This window comes from Caretta caretta, chromosome 1 (genome assembly GCF_965140235.1).
Source record: "Caretta caretta isolate rCarCar2 chromosome 1, rCarCar1.hap1, whole genome shotgun sequence".
Lineage (NCBI taxonomy): Eukaryota > Metazoa > Chordata > Testudines > Cheloniidae > Caretta > Caretta caretta.
This window is the reverse complement of record NC_134206.1, coordinates 8,642,501-8,665,855: the sequence shown is the minus strand read 5'-3', so window position 1 is coordinate 8,665,855 and position 23,355 is coordinate 8,642,501. Positions and strand designations below refer to the sequence as shown.

The 23,355-nt window shown below is 54.0% G+C and overlaps 2 protein-coding genes across 3 annotated transcripts in view; both read right to left on the bottom strand.

Annotated features, from left to right (window-relative positions):
- Positions 1-289: 289 nt before the first annotated feature.
- On the bottom strand, positions 290-6,823 carry IL18BP (interleukin 18 binding protein). 2 transcript variants are annotated; one of them, XM_048838352.2, is made up of 6 exons: positions 6,571-6,823; positions 5,226-5,288; positions 4,297-4,362; positions 3,327-3,456; positions 2,552-2,776; positions 290-877 (listed from the first exon to the last, which is right to left on the bottom strand). In XM_048838352.2, the coding sequence occupies exons 1-6, from the start codon at positions 6,653-6,655 to the stop codon at positions 745-747; spliced, it is 702 nt and encodes a 233-aa protein (XP_048694309.2). In that variant the 5' UTR covers positions 6,656-6,823; the 3' UTR covers positions 290-744. The 2 variants fall into 2 exon arrangements, with proteins under 2 accessions (XP_048694309.2, XP_048694318.2); XM_048838361.2 differs by lacking the exon at positions 5,226-5,288.
- An 11,826-nt stretch (positions 6,824-18,649) lies between these two features.
- Positions 18,650-23,355, bottom strand: part of RNF121 (ring finger protein 121) — a 41,449-nt gene continuing 36,743 nt past the window's right edge. The window contains exon 9 of the mRNA XM_048838197.2: positions 18,650-21,959. Within this exon, the coding sequence (XP_048694154.1) occupies positions 21,839-21,959 (121 nt within the window). The 3' untranslated portion in view covers positions 18,650-21,838. The remainder of the gene's footprint in view (positions 21,960-23,355) is intronic.

Genomic DNA, 23,355 nt, shown 5'->3' with positions numbered 1-23,355 from the left:
CCCTACCCCTTGCATTGTCCCAGAGCTGCCCTCTGGCTCACTCCATGGGCTTCCCCCTCTCCATCCCTTTCAAGCTGGTCCTCTTCCCTGGAAGGCCCCTTCCTGCTCCACCCCTCCAACTGCCCTCCTGCCCCCTCTGTTCCACAAGACTTCACCTCCCCCCCATCTCTGCCCCGCTGCCCCCCCCCATGCCCAGATCAGCCCCCTTCCCTGACCCATGAGGCTGCTCCCCTCTGCCTCTCCCTCCGAGACGGTGGCTGAGATGGCTACAAGAAACCGGCCCAGCCAGTGCAGAACATTGTGTTTTTATATAATCAAAACAATGCGAAGTGGGTGGAGAGCTGGCAGCAAGAGGCCCTGAGTTGCTGGTCTCCCAGCCCCTGCCCCAAGCAGGTGCCGCCCTCCTAGGCATATAACAGGCAGAGCATTGCTAGCTGCCCCCTTCGGTCATAGGCTGGGTTGGCAGCGGGGGGTGGCTTTGGTCACCCCACTTCACTAGGGGAGAGAGTGACACTGCAGGTAGGGGTGGGGGGCAGCCCTGTTACTGCTGCTTTGGGCCCTTGCCCTGAGGGCAAGTCCTGTGGGAGCCTCCCCCACCAGCACCTTGGGTCTGGGGTGGGGAATGTAACAGAGAAGCTGAGGGCTGGGGCTAAATCTGGCCTTCCCCCTCCGGGGCAGCCAAGCTGCGGCCCTGCCAGGCTGCAAGCGGACACAGGAAAAACAGAGCGGGTGGGGGAGTGCAGCTCAGCTGTGTTGGCCATGGAGGGAGGCTGGCATAGCCTTGCCAGCGAAGTGGCACTTGGCAGCCATAGGCACAATATCGCTGCCTCTCGCGGGCTGGCGCTGCTGTCCCTGTGCTCCATCCATGCTCTGGGCCCTGGAGAAAGCCAACGTGCGGTTAGTGCCAGGCTGGCAGGTGCTGGCCATTCCCACACAGCTGGTGCCTAACTGGCCCTGGGGCCCTGCAGAGGATCCCACTCTCACAGCGTGACCATGCCCAGCCTCCAGGCCCCATGCAGGGATTGCCTCCCTCTGGGCTCCATCTGGTCTGGGGGTGCAGGCTGATTCCCTGCACTCTGACTGAGCCCCTTGCTTTGCCCACTGGTGACATGCAGCTGTCACTGGGGTGGAACCCAGTAGCTCTCCACCAGCTCACGGCGAAGAGAAGGGGTGGGGCTCCAGGGGCAGGGGAAGCACCAGTGTTGAGCTCGTGGCAGCTCCCCCCCCACACCTCTTGGGAATTGCTGTACAGCTGAGAGTGAGGCAGGGGCTCCAATCCCTTAAGAATGGCCAGACTGGGTCAGACCAAAGGTCCATCCAGCCCAGTATCCTGTCTGCTGACAGTGGCCAATGCCAGGTGCCCCAGAGGGAATGAACTGAACAGGGAATCAAGTGATTCATTCCCAGCAACTTGCAAACAGAGTCTAGGGACACCATCCCTGCCCATCCTGGCTAACACCCATTGATGGACCTATCCTCCATGAACTTTATCTAGTTCTTTTTTTAACCCTGTTCTAGTCTTGGCCTTTACTACATCCTCTGGCATGGAGTTCCACAGGTTGACTGAGTTGTGTAAATAAATACTTCCTTTTGTTTGTTTTAAACCTGCCTTTATTTCATTTGGTGACCTCTCGTTCTTGTGTTATGAGAGAGTAAATCACACTTCCTTATTTACTTTCTCCACACCCGTCATGATTTTATAGACCTCTATCATAGTCCCCATTAGTTGTCTCTTCCAAGCTGGAAAGTCCCAGTTTTATTAATCTCTCCTCATACGGAAGCTGTTCCATACCCTTAATCATTTGTGTCATCCTTTTCTGAACCTTTTCGAATTCCAGTATATCTTTTTTGAGATGGGGCGACCACATCTGCACGCACTAGTCAAGATGGGGGCGTACCATGGATTTATCTAGAGGCAACATGATATCGATCCCTTTCTTAATGATTCCCAGCGTTCTGTTTGCTTTTCTGGCTGCCGCTGCGCATCGAGTGGATGTTTTCAGAGAACTCTCCACAGTGACTCCCCGGACTCTTTCTCGAGTGGTAACAGCTCATTTAGACCCCATCATTGTATATGTATAGCTGGAATTGTTTTCCAACATGCATTACTTTGCATTGATCAACACCGAATGTCATCTGCCACTCTGTTGCCCCGTCACCCAGTTTTGCGGGATCTTTTTGTAGTTCGTCACAGTCTGCCTGGGACGTAACTATCTTGAGCAGTTTTGTATCACCTGTGAATTTTGCCACCTCACTGTTTACCCCTTTTTCCAGGTCATTTATAAGTATGTTGAACAGCACGGGGCGCAGCACAGACTCCTGGGGGACCCCACTATTTACCCTTCTCCCTTCTGAAAACTGACCATTTATTCCTACCCTTTGTTCCCTGTCTTTTAACCAGTTACTTACTGATCCATGAGAGGACCGTCCCTCTTATCCCATGACTGCTGAGTTTGCTTAAGAGCCTTTGGTGAGGGACCTTGTCAGGGGCTTGGCAATGTGGCCAGCCCATGCCCACACGCCCCTCCCCATAGCCATTAAGGGCTCTCACCAGTCCACGCTGGGGGTGGTCTCCGGGGTCTGGACGTCCTGCCTTGTCTCCTGCTGCGGCTCCGCGACCTGGGCTGGCTGCTCAGGGTCCCAGCGGACAAGTGCCTTTTCCAGCCCGGCTGGGTTCCTCACCACGCACATGAAGGAGGTGCTGCTGTCCCGCTGGGAGAAGGAGCGGAAGTGCAACTCCCGGGTCAGGAGGACCCCGGTGCCCCTGGCCTCCGTTCTGTGAGGGAAAAGGCAGGGGCTTGACTGGGGGTCAGCGAGGGCACCGGAGAGCTGTCATTGGCCTAAACAGCCACCAGGTGTCGCCCTCTCCCCACCCCAGAAACAGCTGCAGGGGCAAGCTCCCAGGGCATGTCTGCATGGGAGTGAGGGGGTGAAGCCAGGGTCACTTCACTGCACCAGGGCTCTGCTTCTCAGCCGCTGCACAGCCCCCTCCTCGCTGTGACCCACAGGGCCTCTGCGAACCAGGCCAAAGGCTCAGCGCCGCTGGGCACCTTCACGGGCAGGCCCGCCCGCTGCTGAACCGATTCTCCTTTAGCTCCAGGGAGCAGGACTTAAGTCCTTGGACTGAGATTCTCCCTCCCCAAACTACCACGGCCCTGAGCCTGTCCCTGCCAGAGCCCTGGATCCGAAGGGGTGAGCTGCTGGGGGAAGGGTCCGGAGCCAGAGTCAGGCCACCCAGCCAGCCCTGCTGCAGGCTCTCCACCCTGGGAGTGGGGCAGGTCAGCGGGCCTGGGGGACCCCCCCCCCAGCTCGGGGTGTTTACTCACACGATGTCCCCTTCGCACACTGCCAAGTCCAGGTACTGGTCCTCCACGAAGGAGCCGTTTGCCAGCCAGTAGATGAGGGTCATCCCCGGGAAGGGGCTCTTAGCCTGGCAGCGGAGACTGAAGCGTTTCCCTGGCCAAGGAGGCAAAGCGACAGGAAGCTGCGATGTCAGGGGCCAAGGCAAGGGCAGGTCCCCTTCAGGGCCTGGCTTCGGGGTCCCCTGGCGGCAGTGGGCCAACGGCCCTGCCTGCCAGAGGAACATCGCCATGGGAACTGCATCCCTGCCATGGGGGAACATCGCCATGGGAACTGCATCCCTGCCACGGGGGAACATCGCCATGGGAACTGCATCCCCACCAGGGGCGGGGGGAACATCGCCATGGGAACTGCATCCCTGCCACAGAGGAACATCACCTTGGGAACTGCATCCCCATCAGGGGCGGGGGAAACATCACCATGGGAACTGCATCCCTAGCAGGGGGAACATCGCCAGGGGAACTGCATCCCCATGGGGTGGGCCCCGCTGCTGGAGGGAACGCCAGCCATGCTTGGAGATCCCAGTGCCCCCCAGGGGCTGGACATGCTCAGCGCCTGGACACCCTCGTGCTGCTCAGACTGGGGGCCTCTCCTTTAGCCTGGCAGGGCCTGCACTGGGCTGGGGCCTGTGGAATTGCTACAGGTGCAGAGTGTCTGGTGTGCGAGAGGGAGTCAGGGCTGCTGGCCTCCCCCCGTGCACGCTAGCCGTGCCCCAGGCCCTACCCGCCCCCAGCACCTCATTGGCACTGCACCGGGGCGAGTGAGCATGGCTGGGAGCCGGTGTCAGGCGTCGCCCTCCCTTCAGCTCACTGTGGCTTGAATAAAGCTGGGGGACGACAGGGCCAGGTGTGCTACCAGGACCTGCTGTGATTGATTTCCCGCCCCCACGCCCACACAGTGCCTGCAGTGCGTAGCTGGACAGAGAACGTCAATTACCCAAGGCGGGACTTTTCACAGGCTTCAGGGGGGTGATGATCTCTGGGCGCAGGCTGGAAGCTGCATCTGAAAGGAGAAGGGTTTGGTGAAAGGCAGTGAAGGGCAGGGCTCCCTAGGGCACAGACTGGCACCTGGGCAGTGCACAAACAACATGGAGGAGGGCAGAGCACCTGCTATACACATGGGGAAACTGAGGCATAGAGTGGTCAGGTGACCAGCCGTGTGGTGATAGACTAACTCTGGCAGAGGCAGCAGTAGCACCCTCAAGTCCAGGCTCCCAGCCAGGCCTCAGGCCGGTGGCTGCTGTACCTGTTAGAGGGATCCCAGCCTGCTGCACAGCAAGACACAGAGCTCAGAAATGATGAACGTCACCCTGGGACAGCAATATGGGCACAACTTGGAGGGGCAGAGGGGGAGCTGACCCTTCCTTTTAAAGCCAATGAGCTTGTCCCTCAAGCCCCCGCTAGTTAGAGTGTTGACCTGGAAGTTACTTTTTAACCTGTGGAACTCACTGCTGCAGGAGATTATTGATAGGAAGTCATAGAGTTTTAAGGCCAGAGTTTTAAGACCACGTCTGCTCATCTAGCATGCCCCCCCCCCACCCCCGGCTGACACAGGCCAGAGAGCTCACCCCCGCACATCCCCTGCACTAGCCCAGTAATGGATGGCTCACTGAGGGAGAGTCTCGATTAGCCTCCAGGAGATGGAGAAGTCCAACAGGTTAGACAGCTCCAGTAAAAGCACCACACTTTGGGGTGGGGGGGGGTAGCATCTGCAGCGGCCTGGGGACCTTGGCCAAGTTGCAGCACACGGCGAGCTCACACCGTCTGTCTGTCCCCACCCCACTACACCGGAATGGGGACAGAGCTGTTTGTCCCACACGTTCATGAGCACGAGGACCCTACGCTGTCCGGCCGCCCTCGCCTTACCTGAGCTTTGGAAGTGGCCGCAGAGGAGGACTAGAGGGAGCCAGGGAACAGCACCCATCACACCTGGGAGCACAAGAGAAGGCAGCATTAGCATGGCTGGGGTGGGGAATGGGAGCAGCCCACGGGGTGCTCCGAGCCACAGCTCCCCACCTAGAGCCAGGCCTCTACTACTGCTTGGCTGTGTGACCTTGCCCCTCACGGTGCCTCAGTTTCCCCATCTGTACAATGGGGTAATGATACAACAGGGGGCTCAGCTTGCTAACAGGTACCCATCAATACCTTAGGCCCCAAGCCCTGCATTCACCCTGCTGCTCCTTTCCTCTACCTCACCCCCGCAGGCTCCGTCCCAGCACTGTGCCCCCCCCCTCCTCCCCCGGCCCCGGCTGCCCCAGGCTCTTACCCTCCAGACGTGGAGGTGAGGGACACAGGACAGGCTGCAAGGGCCCAGAGCCTCAGAGGACCAAAATCGATGGCAGCTCAGGCCCTGAACCCCTTGGAGGCGCTGGGCCCATGTAACCAAAGCAGCCACCTGCCTCCCGCCCCGACACCCCCCCACCTCTATGGCTGTTGCTCCTCACGCTCAGGCTGCGTGAAGGGCAGGGGATTGAGGAGATCCCCTCGAACGCCTCACAGCTGAGCCCATCCTGCAACCGCAGGAGCAAGGGGGACGGGAACACTTCCCCCAGCCCCATCACTTCTGCCCTTCAGAGGAGTTTGGCTCTGTAAGATTTCCCTGCCGGCCCCAGCTCCCCCATCTGAGCACAGTCACTGACCGCCTATGATCTCTCATGTCACACAGAGGGAAACTGAGGCACAGCAGGACAGGAGACTATGACTAGCGCGCTGGGCTGTCAGTCAGGGGGTCTATACCTGCCTCTGCCCACTCGCTGCCCCTCTGTGCCTCAGTTTCCCCTCCCACTTTTCTTGGAAGCTCTGCGGGGCAGGGACCATGGCAGACACCACCAAGCGCAACCACGGCACTGACCCCCTCAAGTAATTAAGTGCCGTGGCAAAGGCCAAAGCCAGGCGGAGCCGGTTGGCACTGACCCGCCGGCTCCCCAGTCCAACCCCAACAGTGCCCGCCCCAGCCCGCCCGGCAGCGAGACAGAAAGTCACCAGCCCATGTTAGAACCACTGAGGGATTTTTTTTTGGGGGGGGGGGCGGCTCTGTTCTGGGGACCCCCCCAACACCATCTCATGTTGGAGGGGGGGTTCCCAAGAATGGAGCCCCCAGCAAATCAGCCTCTTTGTGGCAGGCTGACAAAAAAGCTGCCCTGAAAGGAAACATACCAGCTGCCTCCCCCGCCCACCACCCGTGCCCCACGTGCGAGCAGCTGGGCCTTACCTGGGTGCCTGCGGGCCGGGGCTGGGTCCATCCTGTCAGGCTGGGCTGTCTGCTCGGAGCCGCTGGGGGAGGAAGTATTTATCATGTGGCTCCCTCAGCAGGGGGAAGTCCCCAGCCGCTCCTGGCAGGAAGGGGGGTGAGTCAAAACCAGACTCCAGCGAGAGACTGTTGAATTGGAATTCATTTGCAAATTGGATACAATTAACTTAGGCTTGAATAGAGACTGGGGGTGGCTAAGTCATTATGCAAGGTAACTTATTTCCCCTTGTTCTTTCCTACCCCCCCCCCCCCCGCCCCACGTTCTTGTTAAACCCTGGATTTGTGCTGGAAATGGCCCACTTGATTATCATACACATTGTAAGGAGAGTGATCACTTTAGATAAGCTATTACCAGCAGGAGAGTGGGGTGGGGGGAGTGAAAACCTTTTGTAGTGGTAAACAACCATTTTTTCCATGCTTTGTGTGTATAAAAAGATCTTCTACACTTTCCACAGTATGCATCCGATGAAGTGAGCTGTAGCTCACGAAAGCTCATGCTCAAATAAATTGGTTAGTCTCTAAGGTGCCACAAGTCCTCCTTTTCTTTTTGCGAATACAGACTAACACGGCTGTTACTCTGAAACATGGAGTGTGTGTGGGGGGGTGGGGGAGTTCCCTGATCACCTTTGACACAATCCCCACACAGTGGTATGACCCCCCTGCCCCCCAGGACCTAATGACCTGGTAGCTGACCTCACCCGGCTGCTGAGCACCCCTCACCTCCCTGAGACCCCCCCAAGCTGCTGAACCCCCCACTGCCCTGAGACCCACTCCCCTGGACGCTGACCCCCCCATCACCCCAAGACCCACCTTCCCTGGCTGCTGACACCCCCACCCTCAGCTGCTGACCCCCAACTCCCAAGACCCACTTCCCTGGCTGCTGTCCCCCCAACCACTGCCCAGAGACCACCCCTCTGGCTGCTGACTCCCCCCACCTCCCTGAGATCCACTCACCCAGCTGCTGCTCCCTCCCATCTTCCTGAGACCCACCCAGCCACCCGCTAAACCCCCCCCTCCCCCGCGGGGCTTTTACTGGGTTAAATACAACAGCGGATATCGGGTCAGGCCCATGTGTCTGTACATTTCATAGTCAGTGCTACTGATGTTACCCAGTCCCTGCTGGTGGGTTTCTATGTCCACAGAGCCACGCACTGAAAGCTCAGAATTACCATCGGAGCAGCTGTTGGGGGACGGAGGAGGTGGCGTTTTGGGCAGTGAAGCAAAACGCATAAAAGCATCTTGGGCTTATGGGCTCAGTCCATATAGCTGGATGGTTCTGCTGAAACTTGTAGCAGTGACACCGCTAACCACGGTGAGAGGGGGAGTAATCATTAGGTTTCAGAGTCAACAGTCCAGTGACATGAAAGAGGATAGCGCACACCTCTCACAACTCATGTTTCAGGCGGGCGGCAGACAACACTGCATCCATTACATGGGGGGAAAGGCAGAGGTTTTTCCTCCCAACCATTGATGGTTTGAAGTGTAATTTTTAAAAATTAAATCAGGTGAACTGGATACAGGAAGCCCAGGGCCGGACCAGCGGGGCGAGGGGGTGGCCGGAATCATGGGGGATCAGCAGGGCCGTGTGTACGTCGGGAGCCCAGGGCCGGACTAGCAGGGTGAGTGGGTGGCCGGGATCACAGGGGATCAGCAGGGCTGTACCAGTGGGGCGAGGGGGTGGGCCGGAATCACAGGGGAGCAGCAGGGCCGTGTGTATGTCGGGAGCCCAGGGCTGGACTAGCAGGGTGAGTGGGTGGCTGGGATCACGGGGGATCAGCAGGGCCGGACCAGCGGGGCGAGGGGGTGGGCCGGAATCACGGGGGATCAGCAGGGCCATGTGTACGTCGGGAGCCCAGGGCTGGACTAGCAGGGTGAGTGGGTGGCCGGGATCACGGGGGATCAGCAGGGCTGTACCAGTGGGGCGAGGGGGTGGGCCGGAATCACAGAGGAGCAGCAGGGCCGTGTGTATGTCGGGAGCCCAGGGCTGGACTAGCAGGGTGAGTGGGTGGCCGGGATCACGGGGGATCAGCAGGGCCGGACCAGCGGGGCGAGGGGGTGGGCCGGAATCACAGGGGAGCAGCAGGGCCGTGTGTATGTCGGGAGCCCGGGGCTGGATTAGCAGGGTGAGTGGGTGGCCGGGATCACGGGGGATCAGCAGGGCTGTACCAGTGGGGTGAGGGGGTGGGCCGGAATCACAGGGGAGCAGCAGGGCCGTGTGTATGTCGGGAGTCCGGGGCTGGATTAGCAGGGTGAGTGGGTGGCCGGGATCACGGGGGATCAGCAGGGCCATGTGTACGTTGGAGCTTGGGGCCGGATTAGCGGGGGGGGGGGGAATCATGGGGGACCAGCAGGGCCCTGTGTACGTCGGGAGCCCGGGGCCAGACTGGCAGGGTGAGCGGTCAGCCAGGATCATGGGGGATCAGCAGGGCTGCATACATGGAGCCCGGCCCGACAAAAGCCGGGGCCTGTGGGTTAGGACTGACCGAGCGGCGTGGGGACTCCACTACTGGCCCCATAAGGTGCTGAGCTTTGCCACAGCAGGGTGCTGAGGATCTGGTGGCTCTGGCTCCAGTCCCTGCAGCTGCCTGGGGGCAAGACAACTGCTGACTCATTCTGCCCTAGAAAGCAGCAGGGCCCACCCTGAAACCACAGCGGGGCCTTTCTCTCGCGCCCTGCCCAGAACCGGGCTCCAGGGAAAGCCCCCAGCCATGCTGAGCTAGTAAGAGATCGTAAGCGAGAAATAACAGCACAAAGCACATAAAACAGAGCACGCATACTAAGCTTAAGATCTTAAAGAAACTGTCCCTAAATCTCTGACTGGCAGAAGCCGGGGGCAACAGGGGATGGACTTGGTGATTCCCTGTTCTGTTCATTCCCTCTGGAGCCCCTGGTATTGGACACTGTCAGAAGACAGGACTGGGCTAGATGGACAATTGGTCTGACCGAGTGTGGCTGTTCTTATGTTTGAAATTGGCCCATTTTACCAAGTGAATCAGTTCAAAAAGAACTAGATAAGTTCATGGAGGATAGGTCCATCAATGGCTATTAGCCAGGAAGGGCAGGGATGGTGTCCCTGGCCTCTGTTTGCCAGCAGCTGGGAACGGGCAACGGGGATGGATCACTTGATAATTGCCCTGTTCTGTTCACTCCCTCTGAAGCACCTGGCATTGGCCACTGTTGGCAGACAGGACACTGGGCTAGATGGACCTTTGGTCTGACCGAATATGGCCGCTCTTCTGTTCTTAGATTCCTCTGCATGATGGCCCTGTCCCTCTTGTTTACCCCTATGCCAGCCTCTAGCAGCTGCGAGTTTTATCAACAGTGATTTTAGATGCACTTCCAGCTTGTTGAGGAAAATGCAGAGTAGGGTCAGGAGTGTCATCGCTTGCTGCAGAAACCCAGTGGAAACAGCCCCCCTTTGATGGGGAAACCCCATGAACTTCTCCAGGAGATCTGGCAGCCAGCCGCTCCATTTAACATATACTTTACTCATACTGGAGAGGGCTAAATTGTTAATAAACTCATATTGCTCAGATTAAGAAGAATGGGGAATGAAAACCCTCAGGGGCCGGATTTCTGCATCATAAACAAACGAGAAAGGGCAAGTCCTGCTCATAGCCATGCAGTTGATCCTCCTAGAGGAAGTATTTACAACTCTGATAAATTCTGAGTAAGAGCAGTTACACAAATACTGACACTATATTACAAGGGGACAGGAAGGGTTTAGTGTGGGTCAAGGGGAGGGAACAGGAAATACAGGATTAACATCAGACAGATCAAACAGACTGAGGAATAATCCCCCACAGACCGGGGGAAGCACCATTGCTTGAACAGAGTATCTAGCCCTTCTGAGGGTTGTGCCTTCCCTCCCTCCGTCCACGCCCCCCTGGAGCCAGGGCCAGGAGAGGGGCTTTGACTGGGGGGACAGGGGAAAGGGGACCCAGGCTGGGGCCAGGGCTGGGTGGGAAGCTGGGGATGGGGTGAGGCGCAGGGCCGGGGCACACCCCACAGTTTGGGGACCTCTGATCTAAGCACTTACAACAGCATGCAGGGAACAATCCTGCATGGGGAATGGAACCAGGTGACCCAACTGGTCCTTTCCACCTCCCCTTTCTATCGTCCCTGTCAGCTGCTGACTTGCAGGTCCTGGTGGAAAGAGCGACTGAAATCCCTCCCATAGGGCTGGGAATCTGGGTGCCTGGCTTCTTTTCTCAGCTCTGCCGTGGCAAGCATCCACCTTGGGCAAGTTGCAGCTTCTCTGGCTCAGTTTCCCCATCTATAAGAGGAGGAGAATACCTCTAGGGGGGACACAAGGCTTACCAGGTATACCGACTATTGGAAGCGGAGAGGAGTGGCACTTGTGCACGTGTTAAGGATTTGCTTCTGCTTGCACAAGAGAGCGGAAAGAAGGGGAAGAGTCGTGAGTACTTAATGGCATTGCAGAGGCAAGGCAGCTGGGGGCCCTCAGCAGGAATTTGAGACACCCCATCTCCCTCATCCCTGCAGTGTGTTCTCCCTGCTGCACTAGGGCTTCCCCCATTTCCTACGGGAGATATTCCACGATCTCACCACTTGAGTCCTTTCCGGTGCAGACTCTACGTTTCCCATGACTCATTTGCATTTCCAGCTCCATGCCCTGGACTCACCCTCAGCAGTTCCTCTCCCCCGCTGATGTTGACACACTACAAATATGTATACTTGTTCTCCCCTTGATTAACTCAACTGGAATTTAAATTTCATTCTTTCGAAGTCAATTGCTCTCGCCTCTTCTGCGGCTCCGTTCCTCTTCTCCAAACTCCGGCCGGCTTCCAGGAAGACGAAACCAAAAGAGAAAACAGGTGGTGGTCCAGGTGCAGTTCTGATGTCATGGAAGAGGAATGGGGATCCTGGGGCAATCCTTCTGAAAAATGGAGCCCTGAATTATTCTGGCCTTTCCCCACCACCCTACCACTGCCCCTTCACAGAGCAAATGAGCTTGTTGCCCAATACCGCCATCCTGGGTCTGCTTTCCTGTTCTGCACCTAGCCCCATGAAGTAAGATGAAAGGCTGTGGCTTGCATAGACCCCAGCTGAGTCGAGTGGTCAAGTCACGTGGCTACGGAATACTTTACTACTTTCCACCCGTTATGCCCACACACTAATAACCTCTGAGGCTAGGACAAGGAGCAATGGGCTTAAATTGCAGCAAGGGAGGTTTAGGTTGGACATTAGGAAAAACTTCCTGTCAGGGTACGTAAGCACTGGAATAAGTTGCCCAGGGAGGCTGTAGAATCTCCAGTAGTGGAGGTTTTTAAGAGCAGGTTGGACAAACACCTGCCAGGGATGGTCCAGATAATACTTAGCCCTGCCATGGGTGCCGGGGACTGGACTGGACGACCTCTTGAGATCCCTTCCAGTGCTGTGATTCGAATGCTTCATGCCATCCAGTCATTGTGTCAGGAACTGGAACCGGGTTAATCATCCTCCAGAAAAAGGCTGCCGCTTCTCATTGAGCACGGGTCTGTCACAGAGCTATTTAGGGGTTTGCACACAGGGTCACTGTGCAGGAGGGAATGAAACCTGCTAACTGCCATCGTTTGTAAGCACCCAATCACTTGTTTCGTAGCAGCACAGCTGCTCTTCCCCAAACCCTCTGGCTCTCCTCCACTGCCTGCAAGACTTTTCAATAGTCATTGTTAGTAGCAGAGGGGCCGTCACCTACGACATGGCAGAAGACGTGGATGCAACTTCACTGAAGAGGACAACAAACTATGGAAGAGGAATGAGGGGACGAGGAGGAATATCTTCCCCCTACGTCCCCCACAATTGCGTTGCACCTCTAGGCTATGTTCAAATCTGGCTAGCTCTTCCTCCAGAAGATTTCTAAGAGCAGTTGTCTTCTGCCTGGCCAGATGCTATCGGCTGTGATCTTTAAGTGCTACTGTTTTACAAGTGGGAACAAGACCCTGTTGTTCTAGGTGCTGCAGAGATACATAGTAAGAGATGGTCTCTGTGCTGAAGAGCTAGACAAGACAGATTGAGCGTGGGAGGGGAAACCGAGGCAAGGGAAAGGATGTGTCCCAGGTCACATAGCAGGTCTGGGGTAGAGCCGGGAATAGATCCCAGGGCTCCAATCTCTCCTAGCCCCAGACCCCACTGCCTCTCAGATAGCTCACCCAGAGCCACCTCCTCCTCTCCCATCTCGGTCACTCCTTCCTCTCCTGCCTCCCATTGCAGGCTCATACAAAACACAGCTGCCAAAACAGGTCTTCCTCCCTGACCTTGGCTCTAGTCCCAAACGACCATCCTTTGAGGAGCTTGAGGACACTCTGAAGAGCCTGTAGCCTGCTGCAGTCTCCTGTGGCTGAAGGCACACACCCATCATTGGGTAAGTCAGTCCATAGTTTAGAAGTGAGTCTGGATTCCTTGCGGACACTAAGCTCTTGCATTCTACCTTTGCCGGTTGGCAAGAGGACTCCATCCCACCCTGGTGGACAATGACCTGTCTTGGGGATACGCAACTCTCTGCTGGACCACAACAATACAGTGTATCTGGGCAAGAAGCCATTAGCCCTTAGGAAACTCCAGCGAATACTGAACATGCTCCAGGGCAGCTCCTCAACAACACACCTACACATCACACCTGTGCTCGGCCATCAGCACTGGTTTCCCACAGACCGAGTCAAGCTCAAGGTCTCAGTCCTTATCTCCAAGGCACTCAATGGCATGGGCCCAAGCTATCTAAACGATCGCTTGAAGCTCAGGGACGAGGCCCCCGGTCAACATCTCCACTCTTCTGGCACAATGGAGCTGTCGACTGCAAGAGGAGAGCCCATTCGTGCAAGACACTGAGCTTTCCCTGGGGCTAGTCCCCAGTTGTGGAATATATTCCCACAGGTGCTAAACACTGCCTCAAGCCTCATCGCTTTCTGTTCTAAGTGCAAGATGTACTTCTTTGACCAGGTTTCTGTAACAAAACCACGTTCCCCAGCAAACACAAAAGAAATCAAGTTAATTAAAAAACCCTCAGTTTTCCCACTGGAGAGAAAGAATCAGACATGACAAAGGCTAACCATGACACTTAACACACTTCTGGAAAGGGCTCAGATACCAGGGCAATGAAAGCGGTTTAAGAACCTGAGTAGATGGAACCCTGTGCTTTACATTCCTCTGGGTCAGGTCCCTGGCCTGGCCAGTCTGTCTGGTGATGCCCATCTTCAGTCTGGTAGAGGGGGGCTACATAAGACATATGCCAAAATATTCAATTCAACTTAGACATTTATTAAGACTGGAATTGGAATAAAATTCAAGCTCGGCTCACACCACCGGCCTGAGATGCACATAGTTATGATGTCCTGTATTTAGCTCCATTCTCCCATTTGACTGAACTGCTCTCCATCCCTATGGCTACGTCTACACAGGCAAGGGGTGGGCTTCAGAGCCAGAGCTCCAGCCCAAACCCTATCTAGACAGCTATCTTTAGAGTGCTAGCCACACCCCGCTACCAGGCTGGGCTTGCCGGTGCTCAGTCCCGGCACCTCTTCTGTCAGTGGTAAGCAAGCAAGGTCATGCCCTTTTGAGCCTCGGCACCTCTTTCTTTACAAATGAAAGCACTGGACGTATCCTCATGCTCCTAGAGTCACAAAGGGCAACCGGAACAAGACTGGCTTCTGCTGTTGCTCTCCCCTTCCAATAGCGGAGCAATGCTCTGTACTCCTCTGCACCCCAGATTTTGGATGCAGTCCTTTCTCAGCAGCACAACACATCTTGTCCACACTAGGAAAGTGACCTGTTGAGAAGCCGGCGCTCCTGGTCTTCCCTCCATAGATACTGAGGAGAGTTGGTTGTTAGTGTAGACAGAGCCAAACCATTTCCAGCTGGAGTTGAGGGTGGATAACCACCATTCTTTATTTTTCAGTGTAAATAAAAAAAAAGCATCTCATGCCCACTAGGTACATGTACAAAAAGCTAAAAACACCATTAAACACAGCAGCCAAGCCAATCACTGCCGACCAGTCCGAATGATCTCCCTTGGCCACACCCCAAACTCCGGTCAGGAAAAACCCAAGAGCGAATGGATTGATTTTTAGACCACATTGCAAGGTCTGACTCTGGCTCTGTCCAAGCCAGGGGGCGTGTGCACATTGTGAGGACCCAAGCAACTTCCAAAGCTGAGGTCCGTCCAGCAAGAATGGGCCCCAGCCATACTGTCTGCTCAGGTATCTCAATTGATCTGGGGTGGGGGGGTGGAGAAGGGAAGAGAGAGGGGTGGGGGTAAGGGGCGTGGAGCCCAGAAATTGCTCTGGACCAAAGGGCTTTGCGCTACAAAGGCCCATCACCGTAAGCTGCTGAAGAAGGTCGATAAGCTGCCAGTGCAATCTTTGGAGGACAGGTGTAACATGCTCCATGTGATCAGCACTCTTAGTAGAGAGGCAGCTGCATTCTGCAGTAGCTTACGTCTCGGTGTAGTCTTCATCTGTAGCCCCAGGCACACAGAGGTGACCAAGGAAGGAGCCACAGTGGCGAGGTCCACGTGCGATAGAAAACGGTCGCCCTCCTTAGCCAAGTGAAGACTGCAAAAAAGTATTCTTGGCTGCCCTTGCGGCTTTTTTGGCCACCTAGAACGCAAAGGGCCTCCTGGACTATGGGCAGAGTAACAACAGGCTGTCCCACACCCTCAGCCGCAGGGGCGAGACCAGCCTCTGTTTCCAACAACCGACTAGTAACACCTACGTTGGGATTCACTCGCTCATCCAAGCCCCGTCTGCACCAGACACCGGGAGAGCAGGAGACCCGACTACCTAGGTCCAGTGAAGCAGAACTGAGATCATCAAGATACCAGTAGAGAGATTGTTTAGCCTGCAATTCTCTTGCAGCTGACACAGACATATCAAGAACCATATGAGTCCTTCTCCTAGGGTAGATGCACCATGAAGTGTGCAGCAGATCAGGTGGGACTTTAAGCCTCCAAAGGCGGCCAGCTGATCTGGAAAAGGTTAAACCTTGAATTCCCCAGCTGTGGTCTATGTTACACCAGGACCACTTTGGGAAGCCCTTGGAAGCATAGAAGGCCACCAGGAACCATTACAATCTGCTGTGCTTCACAGAACAGATACAGACAGAAGTACTCCCTAATAGGTGTTCAGTTTAACAAGGTCTATTGCACAAAGGAGTCTGCAAACATTCCTCTGAAGATCCAGACTTTTGACCGCAATGGCCTCATCTGTGTGAGTCCATGATACGGTGTAATCAGCATCAGAATGGGACGTGTACAGCGCTTAATTTGTGCCAGGACTGAGCGGTGGCACTTCTAGGCTTCACAGTTCATAGTCCCAGCATTTCTGGGCTTGCCACATCAGTTACGAATGTAAAAATATTGCTTAAGCCCTGGCACCTCTTTCATTACAAATTAAGCACTGAGCACCTATCAGAACTGGTTACAATTAAGTTACTTCCTATGGACATAGCCCCATTTTCAAATGCTGATACGAGGGCCTTGGGTCCTCCTTGATCAAAGAAGGCTAGATTAGTCTTTGCTCTTGAGTAGCCATGCCAATCAGTGCGGTGTGCTCCTGCCTCCTCCCTTCTGGCATTAGAAAAGGTTCAGAAAAGGGCAACTAAAATGATTAGGGGTTTGGAACGGGTCCCATATGAGGAGAGATTAAAGAGACTAGGACTTTTCAGTTTGGAAAAGAGGAGACTAAGGGGGGATATGATAGAGGTCTATAAAATCATGAGTGGTGTGGAGAAAGTGAATAAGGAAAAGTTATTTACTTGTTCCCATAATATAAGAACTAGGGGCCACCAAATGAAATTAATGGGCAGCAGGTTTAACAGAAATAAAAGGAAGTTCTTCTTCTTCACACAGCGCACAGTCAACCTGTGGAACTCCTTGCCTGAGGAGGTTGTGAAGGCTACGACTATAACAGGGTTTAAAAGAGAACTGGATAAATTCATGGAGGTTAAGTCCATTAATGGCTATTAGCCAGGATGGGTAAGGAATGGTGTCCCTAGGCTCTGTTTGTCAGAGGGTGGAGATGGATGGCAGGAGAGAGATCACTTGATCATTACCTGTTGGGTTTGCTCCCTCTGGGGCACCTGGCATTGGCCACTGTCGGCAGACAGGATACTGGGCTGGATGGACCTTTGGTCTGACCCAGTATGGCCGTTCTTATGTTCTTCCAGAGCAGACCAGCGCCTGCCCGTCCGAGCCCAACCCCGCCACTCCCCATTCCAAAAGTGTTATGTAGCCACCCAGGCCAAACGGTGGTCTAGATTTTTGAGAATGGCCTAGTGATTTTGGGTGCTCCACTGGAAATGCCTCGACAGGGCCTGGTTTCCAGAGGCTGGATGCGCTGCCCTTTGAGTCTCTGCCCCCTTTAAGGCATTTGCAGTTGAGCACCTAAATAAAATCTCTAGTCACCCTTGAAAAACGAGGCCCGAGTGGTAGCACATAGTATCTGAATACTTTATATAGCGCTGGTTCTTTGAGGTCTTCAAGGGCTTTATAAAAGGGTGACTAACAGTGATCTCTACTACACAGCTGGGAAAAACAGAGGCACATGGAGAGGAAGTGACTTGACCAAGGTCACACAGCAAGCCCGTGGCAGAGGTGGGAACAGAATCCAACAGCCCTCTGCTGGAGCTCTATACCACATGGCCTCTTAGAGCTCAGAAAAGTCACACTTTACCGCAACTGAACATGCAGAGACAAGCCAGCCAGCCAGGACTGGCTGTAAAACTGGTCCCAAACCGTAAGACACATGGAATTCACTTAACCAAAGTAAAATTGACAGGGGCAATGGGCATGGCCTGAACAAGTAACCCCACCCCACATACTCACCAGAGCTCTTGTGAGGTAGCTGCAGAACCCGGCAAGCAAACAATGGATTTTTGAGTTACTCAGCCAGCAGCTGAGATCAGAATCCAGCCATTCCCTGGGCTGAATTGCTCTCAGAGCCGTCCCTTGGGTAGGTCAAATTGGGGTGAACACCCCAGGCCCCGCGCTTTGGGGGCAGGGGGGCCCTACGCTTTGATAAAAAAAATCAGGACTGTCCTGCTATTTAGCCCTTTATCCCGACCAATGTACGATCTGGACGCCATTTGTCCCGACATTCCGGTGAGGAGGCGGGCGGGGTGAAGAGGCGACCTGGGAGGTGAGTGGCAAGCGGGAGGGGACCGAGGAGCGCGGTGGTCAGGTGGACGGGGCGCTGGACAAAGAGGACACTAGCAGGGAGGTGAGTGGCAGGCAGGCGGTGAGGAGGAGAACGGCGGGCGGGCGGAGGGGAGCAGCGGCCGGGCGCGCTGGGCAGACAGCGAGGGGACTGCAGGGAGGCTGATTTGTCCCAGTCCCCGCATCCCCTAGGGATGGCCCTGCTAGCTCTAGTGTCAGGCGCTGTTCAGTCAGCTACTCATTAACAGCAACGAGCAGCACAGGGCTTGGGGAAGGTGACATGTTTATGACCTAAACTAACAGCCACATTTTCTCCCCTTTCCGACAGTGTAAATACCTAGATAGATCTAGTTCATACTGATAAAGTGACCTAGACCCATCATTATTTACCCTGCTACTTTACATCCCCCGCCTCCCCCAATCTACGCTACAAGCAGAACCAGGGCTTGACATCCAGATCGTGTCACTCATACCTGGTGAGTCGGGGCCACCAAACATTCTTGTGACAGCCACGTGTCATCTGGGTTTGTGACTCTGCATCTACACATTGCATGACCACGTTCACATGGGTTTAATGGGAGGAAAAAGGGGGAAAACCAGCCAGCCCACAGTGGGTAGGGATAGATTGGTCAGAGGATGTTCATACAGAGGGATACGAGCACAGTCTAGCAGAGAGAGGGAAGACAACTTTTCCAGCCATATGACAGTCTAGGCCGCTATTAGGGGAGACATATGGTTCGCTGCCAATGGAGTATTAACCACATGTGGGGTGGACACAGGTCATGTTTACAGCCAACCATGCCAATAACTGGTTAATGTATCAATCCGAAGGCTTATCATTGCCTGAACTTTGAACAGAAACAACAACAAAAAGAAACACAGCACTACTCACTATCAAGGACTCTATTTTGGTTTTTGGCACAGAATTTCCAGTGTTGAGGTTTCACTTTAAAAAAAATAAAAATAAAACCTCAAATCAAACGGTGAATAGGGTTACAGACAAGTCTGATTCCTTCCAGAGCAAATAAAAGATACAGTTAAATGTTGCTTCAGAGGGCTCACCAAAAGGTTGGGGAAAAACATGGCTTTTGTTCAGAGGGAGAGCTGCTTCGGCTGCTCCTGGACTTCCCTTCTTTCCACACCATAAGGTCTGACCGTCACTGATAAAACACCATTTTGCTCACCCCAATTTGAATTCACCTGGTTTCCCTGCCCCCAGAAGTAACAACACATTCATGTTCAACGGGCAGATTTAGAAACAATTTGGTTTTAAACCCCCCACAATGTCTTTTAGAACAAACAAACATCCATGGAAGTGCTCTATTGATATATACAGTACATGCACGGAGTAAGTTAAATATGCAGTCCATGTAACAATAAGAGCCAACCTGGAGTTAATTGAGTGTCCATGAAGGAATAACAGTGGTCTGAGTATAGCATTCTCCTTAAGAACCCTGCCAATGAACCTCCATAACCTTGTGGCTCACCATGCTTCTGCTGATCCTGGGACCTCTGCCTAGATCTGCCAATGTACCTCAGTCCTCCAGCACCATCCTTTGCTTCTCCTGACACTGCCAGTCTTAGGGGGACGATCATTAGCTCAGGGAACCATGCGGCAAAGAACCATTGATCAATCAGAATATTGTGCTGTCTACGGAGAGTCATCTAGCACAGAAAGATGTGCAGCCCTTCACATGCCTTGGCTACTGACTTGCTAACTCTCCGGGCACTGAAAGACATGTGGGCATCAATGCTTTTCCAATGCGTTGTGGTAAAGATGAAGATGAAGATGGCAGAGCTCATTCACAAAGCCCTAAATGACCATAATACGCCAGGACCTCACGCTGCCACAAGCGGTCACATGCTGCCTGGAGAATTGCAGGGTCAGGCTGTGGAGCATAGGCAGATGGGACACATCCAAGGACTGCTGTCCACATCCCTATTCTCCGACACGCGTCTGAGTTTTTGTTCCAGACACGCTTCCAAAGACCTGGCCGATCCCTGTGTAGAACAGTCCTCTGGCTGTACTGCAACCAGACTGCTGCACGCAGCTCCTTATTATTCAGACACTTGGGGAGGATGTTAAGTATTTCTTTATAGAAATTAGAGAGGGACGTGGATCGTAACCACCACAAACAAAAGTAGATTTAGCTTTGTTTCCAGCAGACATCAGATTTGTTGGTAGACCTTGCAAGCCCATTCACAAGCTGGGGAGGTTAACATGAAAGCCCACCAACACCATGACTCCTGGACTGCGCACTGAGGATGCCCAGGCTTTCACAGAAAGTCAATTTGGAAGGAAGATGCTTGAACTGTTTCCTGAGGAAGTCTCTTCAAATCATGAGCTGATTTGCATGCAGTAAGGCAAGCTCCAGTCAGACGTCACTCACTGTGTGCCATGCACAAGGAGTGGCCACCTCATCCCCGTCTGAGACTGAGTCAACTGTTACAACAAGGTCTCCAGTTACTAAGACACGGATGCTCAAACAATCTAACTCACATGTTGGTAAAGCGAAACTTGTCAATCAGGGCCCTGAGTCTGACCCCCCCTCCCAACTCAAGATGAGTCGTGCATTACCCCACAAAGGGTTCCACTGAATTCAACGGGACTGCTGAGTTAGCTAGTGAAGAGGAGTCATAATCTGGCCCTACATGAACAGACTATATTGATAAAGTCTTTTATTAAACTTGCCAAATAGTAAAAGGCAGTCACCCCCAGTGGGCGCCCCAGGCACCCTGAACCAAGGTTCTGCCGTCCTTCTACAGAAAAAGAGCATATCTCTTTAAGCGTCCTTCGGTAGGGTGTTTGGATTTCAACACACCAAACAGGGTTTTTCCTCCAGCCACATTCAGAGAAAGCTCCCCAAAAGGGGCAATTTGACACTTACCCCTTAAGTAGGTTTGTCTGTTCTGAGCTGTGGGGAAAAGCAAACAAGCCCCAGCAGTCTGTTCTGCCATCCCCTTTTTGGGATGACAATTGGAGGCTGGGGGGGGACCCAAACCGGGCTAGGTCTGCTCAGCGGGTAGAAGATACACTGCCATAGAAAAACGTTGAAGTACACAGAACATTCCAAAAAAGGGAAGAGCGCAAAAAGAGATGGCTTGCCATATGAGACTGCGTCCATAACAGAGGTCAGACTATCGGGTTACATTTCCTCTGGCTCGCTAAGTCGGGAGGTGAGTATGCCCTAGTTCATCCCTTAGTGTTTTGCACTGGAGGCAGCTGCATGCCCCAGGTGTAGTCTGCAGGCTGTGATGTTACCCTCCCTTCCCTGTAGTTGGCTACCTGACTGCATTCCACCTTCATCGTGAGCCCCTCAAACACGGGCCCGGCGCGCTGCATCTGTTCTCCTGGGCAGCGCCAACCACAGCTGGATTCCTAGGTCATTCTGCGTGTAGAAGCATTTGACAAGGCATGTTATGTTAAGTCCTAGCTCTCATGCCTCCAGCTGCGCAGTTCTGAGCTTTGCTCACCGCAGGCGCCTCTTCTCGGGTTAACTGCATTTACTCTTTCAGAATCCTGCCCTGACTACTGGGGAATCCAGCTGGCTTTTATAGCGATCAAGGGCCACAGGAGCCCTCTGCCACCAGCTTACAGCAGAGTCGCTAGCAACTGCTGTAAAGAAGAGACCTGAGCAAGTGGTGAGAGATCTGTTTTAGCCAGAGAAGGTGGGAAGGTACCGAGCAAGCTACCGTGGGTTTCTGTGAGAGGTCTCTGCTAGCTTCCAAAACCAGCTTGGCTTTCTTTGGAAATAAGACAACTACGTAGAGAGGTGGCTGGAGGAGGGAAGTGGGACAAACATGAATTTCCTTTTTAATCTGCAATATAAAGTTTTAAATACGCTCATTAAAATAATTGTTTTAAAAAAGAATACCCTTCCCCCGCCCCAGCATAAACCCGCTTTGCTGGGAGCTGGCCAGCACAAAGTCTTTCCCTTCGTCCCTGGAGACATGTTGTGGGCATGTAAGATCCTGAGAGGTGAATGATACAAGCAAGTCTTCCTGGCCAGCTGCTGCCCTCCGCCACAGCTGTGGAAGTCCTGCTGTGATGTCCCCGGCTCGCTGGCCACTCAGGATTTATTCCAGCCCCAGGATGTAGTTGATACCTTGTACCAGTCCAATGATAACGGGTTGCCAGGCCACCAGGTAGCGTAGCCAGTCGAGCAGCTGCCCATACATGACGTGGGGCCTTTCCCAGCTGTATGCAGAAAGAGTTAAAGCAGCAAAACGGGGAAGCAGAGAGAGAAACGGGGGGCTGGCTCGGGAGGCTGCGGGCAGGTGTCTTACCTAGCTAAAGCCTTCTATATGCAGCCCTCTTATTTGCACCAGGCACCTTTGACTTGAGGATGGCAGAACGGTTAGAGGAAGTGGACCTATGACACGGTATCAAGATGACAACCCGAGATAATAGCACACAAAGAGGGACCTTCCACAGCAGAGATCATACAGCTGAGCTTTCATTTCCTTGGGCTACGGGCTCAGGGTAGGCCATGCCAGTAGGGGACAAGGGCAGTGCTGGAGTCTAGCATCACTTGATAACCCTTCTTGTGTGTCCAGAACAGCGACCTTCTGTGCACTGCTGATGGAGTCCCTGGCACTAGCCCCTCGCCATGGCATTCCGAATAGCGCAATCCATGGGCTGAAGCATATCCCCACACCACAGCTCAGTGCTGGAATGCGAGCCTGGGAATGGAGGAAGGGTTTCTGGGCTGGAAAACTACAAGGAAAGTACTGAGGGGGGGGAGGGTCTTCACCCCATAAGGCGCTATGCTACACAGCTGTGCAGCGATGAACAGGTAGTGTAGAATATCCTTAGGCACTGTTCTGATGAGGGTATGATTAGAACCTCGCCCTCTTTCAACTCAGCTTTGTAGCAACAACGGTACTAGGAACAAGCAGTCAAAACCTGACATTACAGCAAGCAGTCAGTAGCCCATGTATATCCGATCTGCTGAGTAAGATGGGGCCATGTTTACCAAGTCAAGCCAGACATAAAATTCCCTTAACTCTTACCTGCCAGAATAAAAACTAAGCACAAGCACTAATTGGGGGGGGTGGAGGGGGGAGAGAGAAGTACTTGCCTCATCCCTATGAGCTGCCTGCAGAGGGGATGTGATAACAGGGTACACATTGAGTGAGGGGGGTAGGATCTTTTCAAGGATGTCTGACAATTGGCCCTACAACTTTCCCTGAAGTGGGAGCTCAGGTGTAAGATGTAAGTGTTCATAAGAGGATACAATAACCTCTAATAACCCATGTTGATGGGAAGAGGTACAAACGGGAGACAGACTAAATCAGTTCAAATAAAAAGCGCTGAAAACGATGCTGGTTAAGAACAGGAGACATGGAGCTAGAAGTTAATGAGCCAGATTTGGTGTACATGATAGTAAGCTTGATTGGTTGACAAAACAGCAAGGGGAGGGGCTATTCCAGCCACCACTCCCTGTTTGGGTCCGTAAGAGAACAGCTTTTGGGGGGGGAAGACAGATAGCAGACAAGGCGGTGGCTAGTGGAATGAGCTTCACCATCCTGGCTGCCACCTGCACCATGTCCTGGGACCCCAGGGCCTTTGTCACCCTGACCCTGCGAAAGGT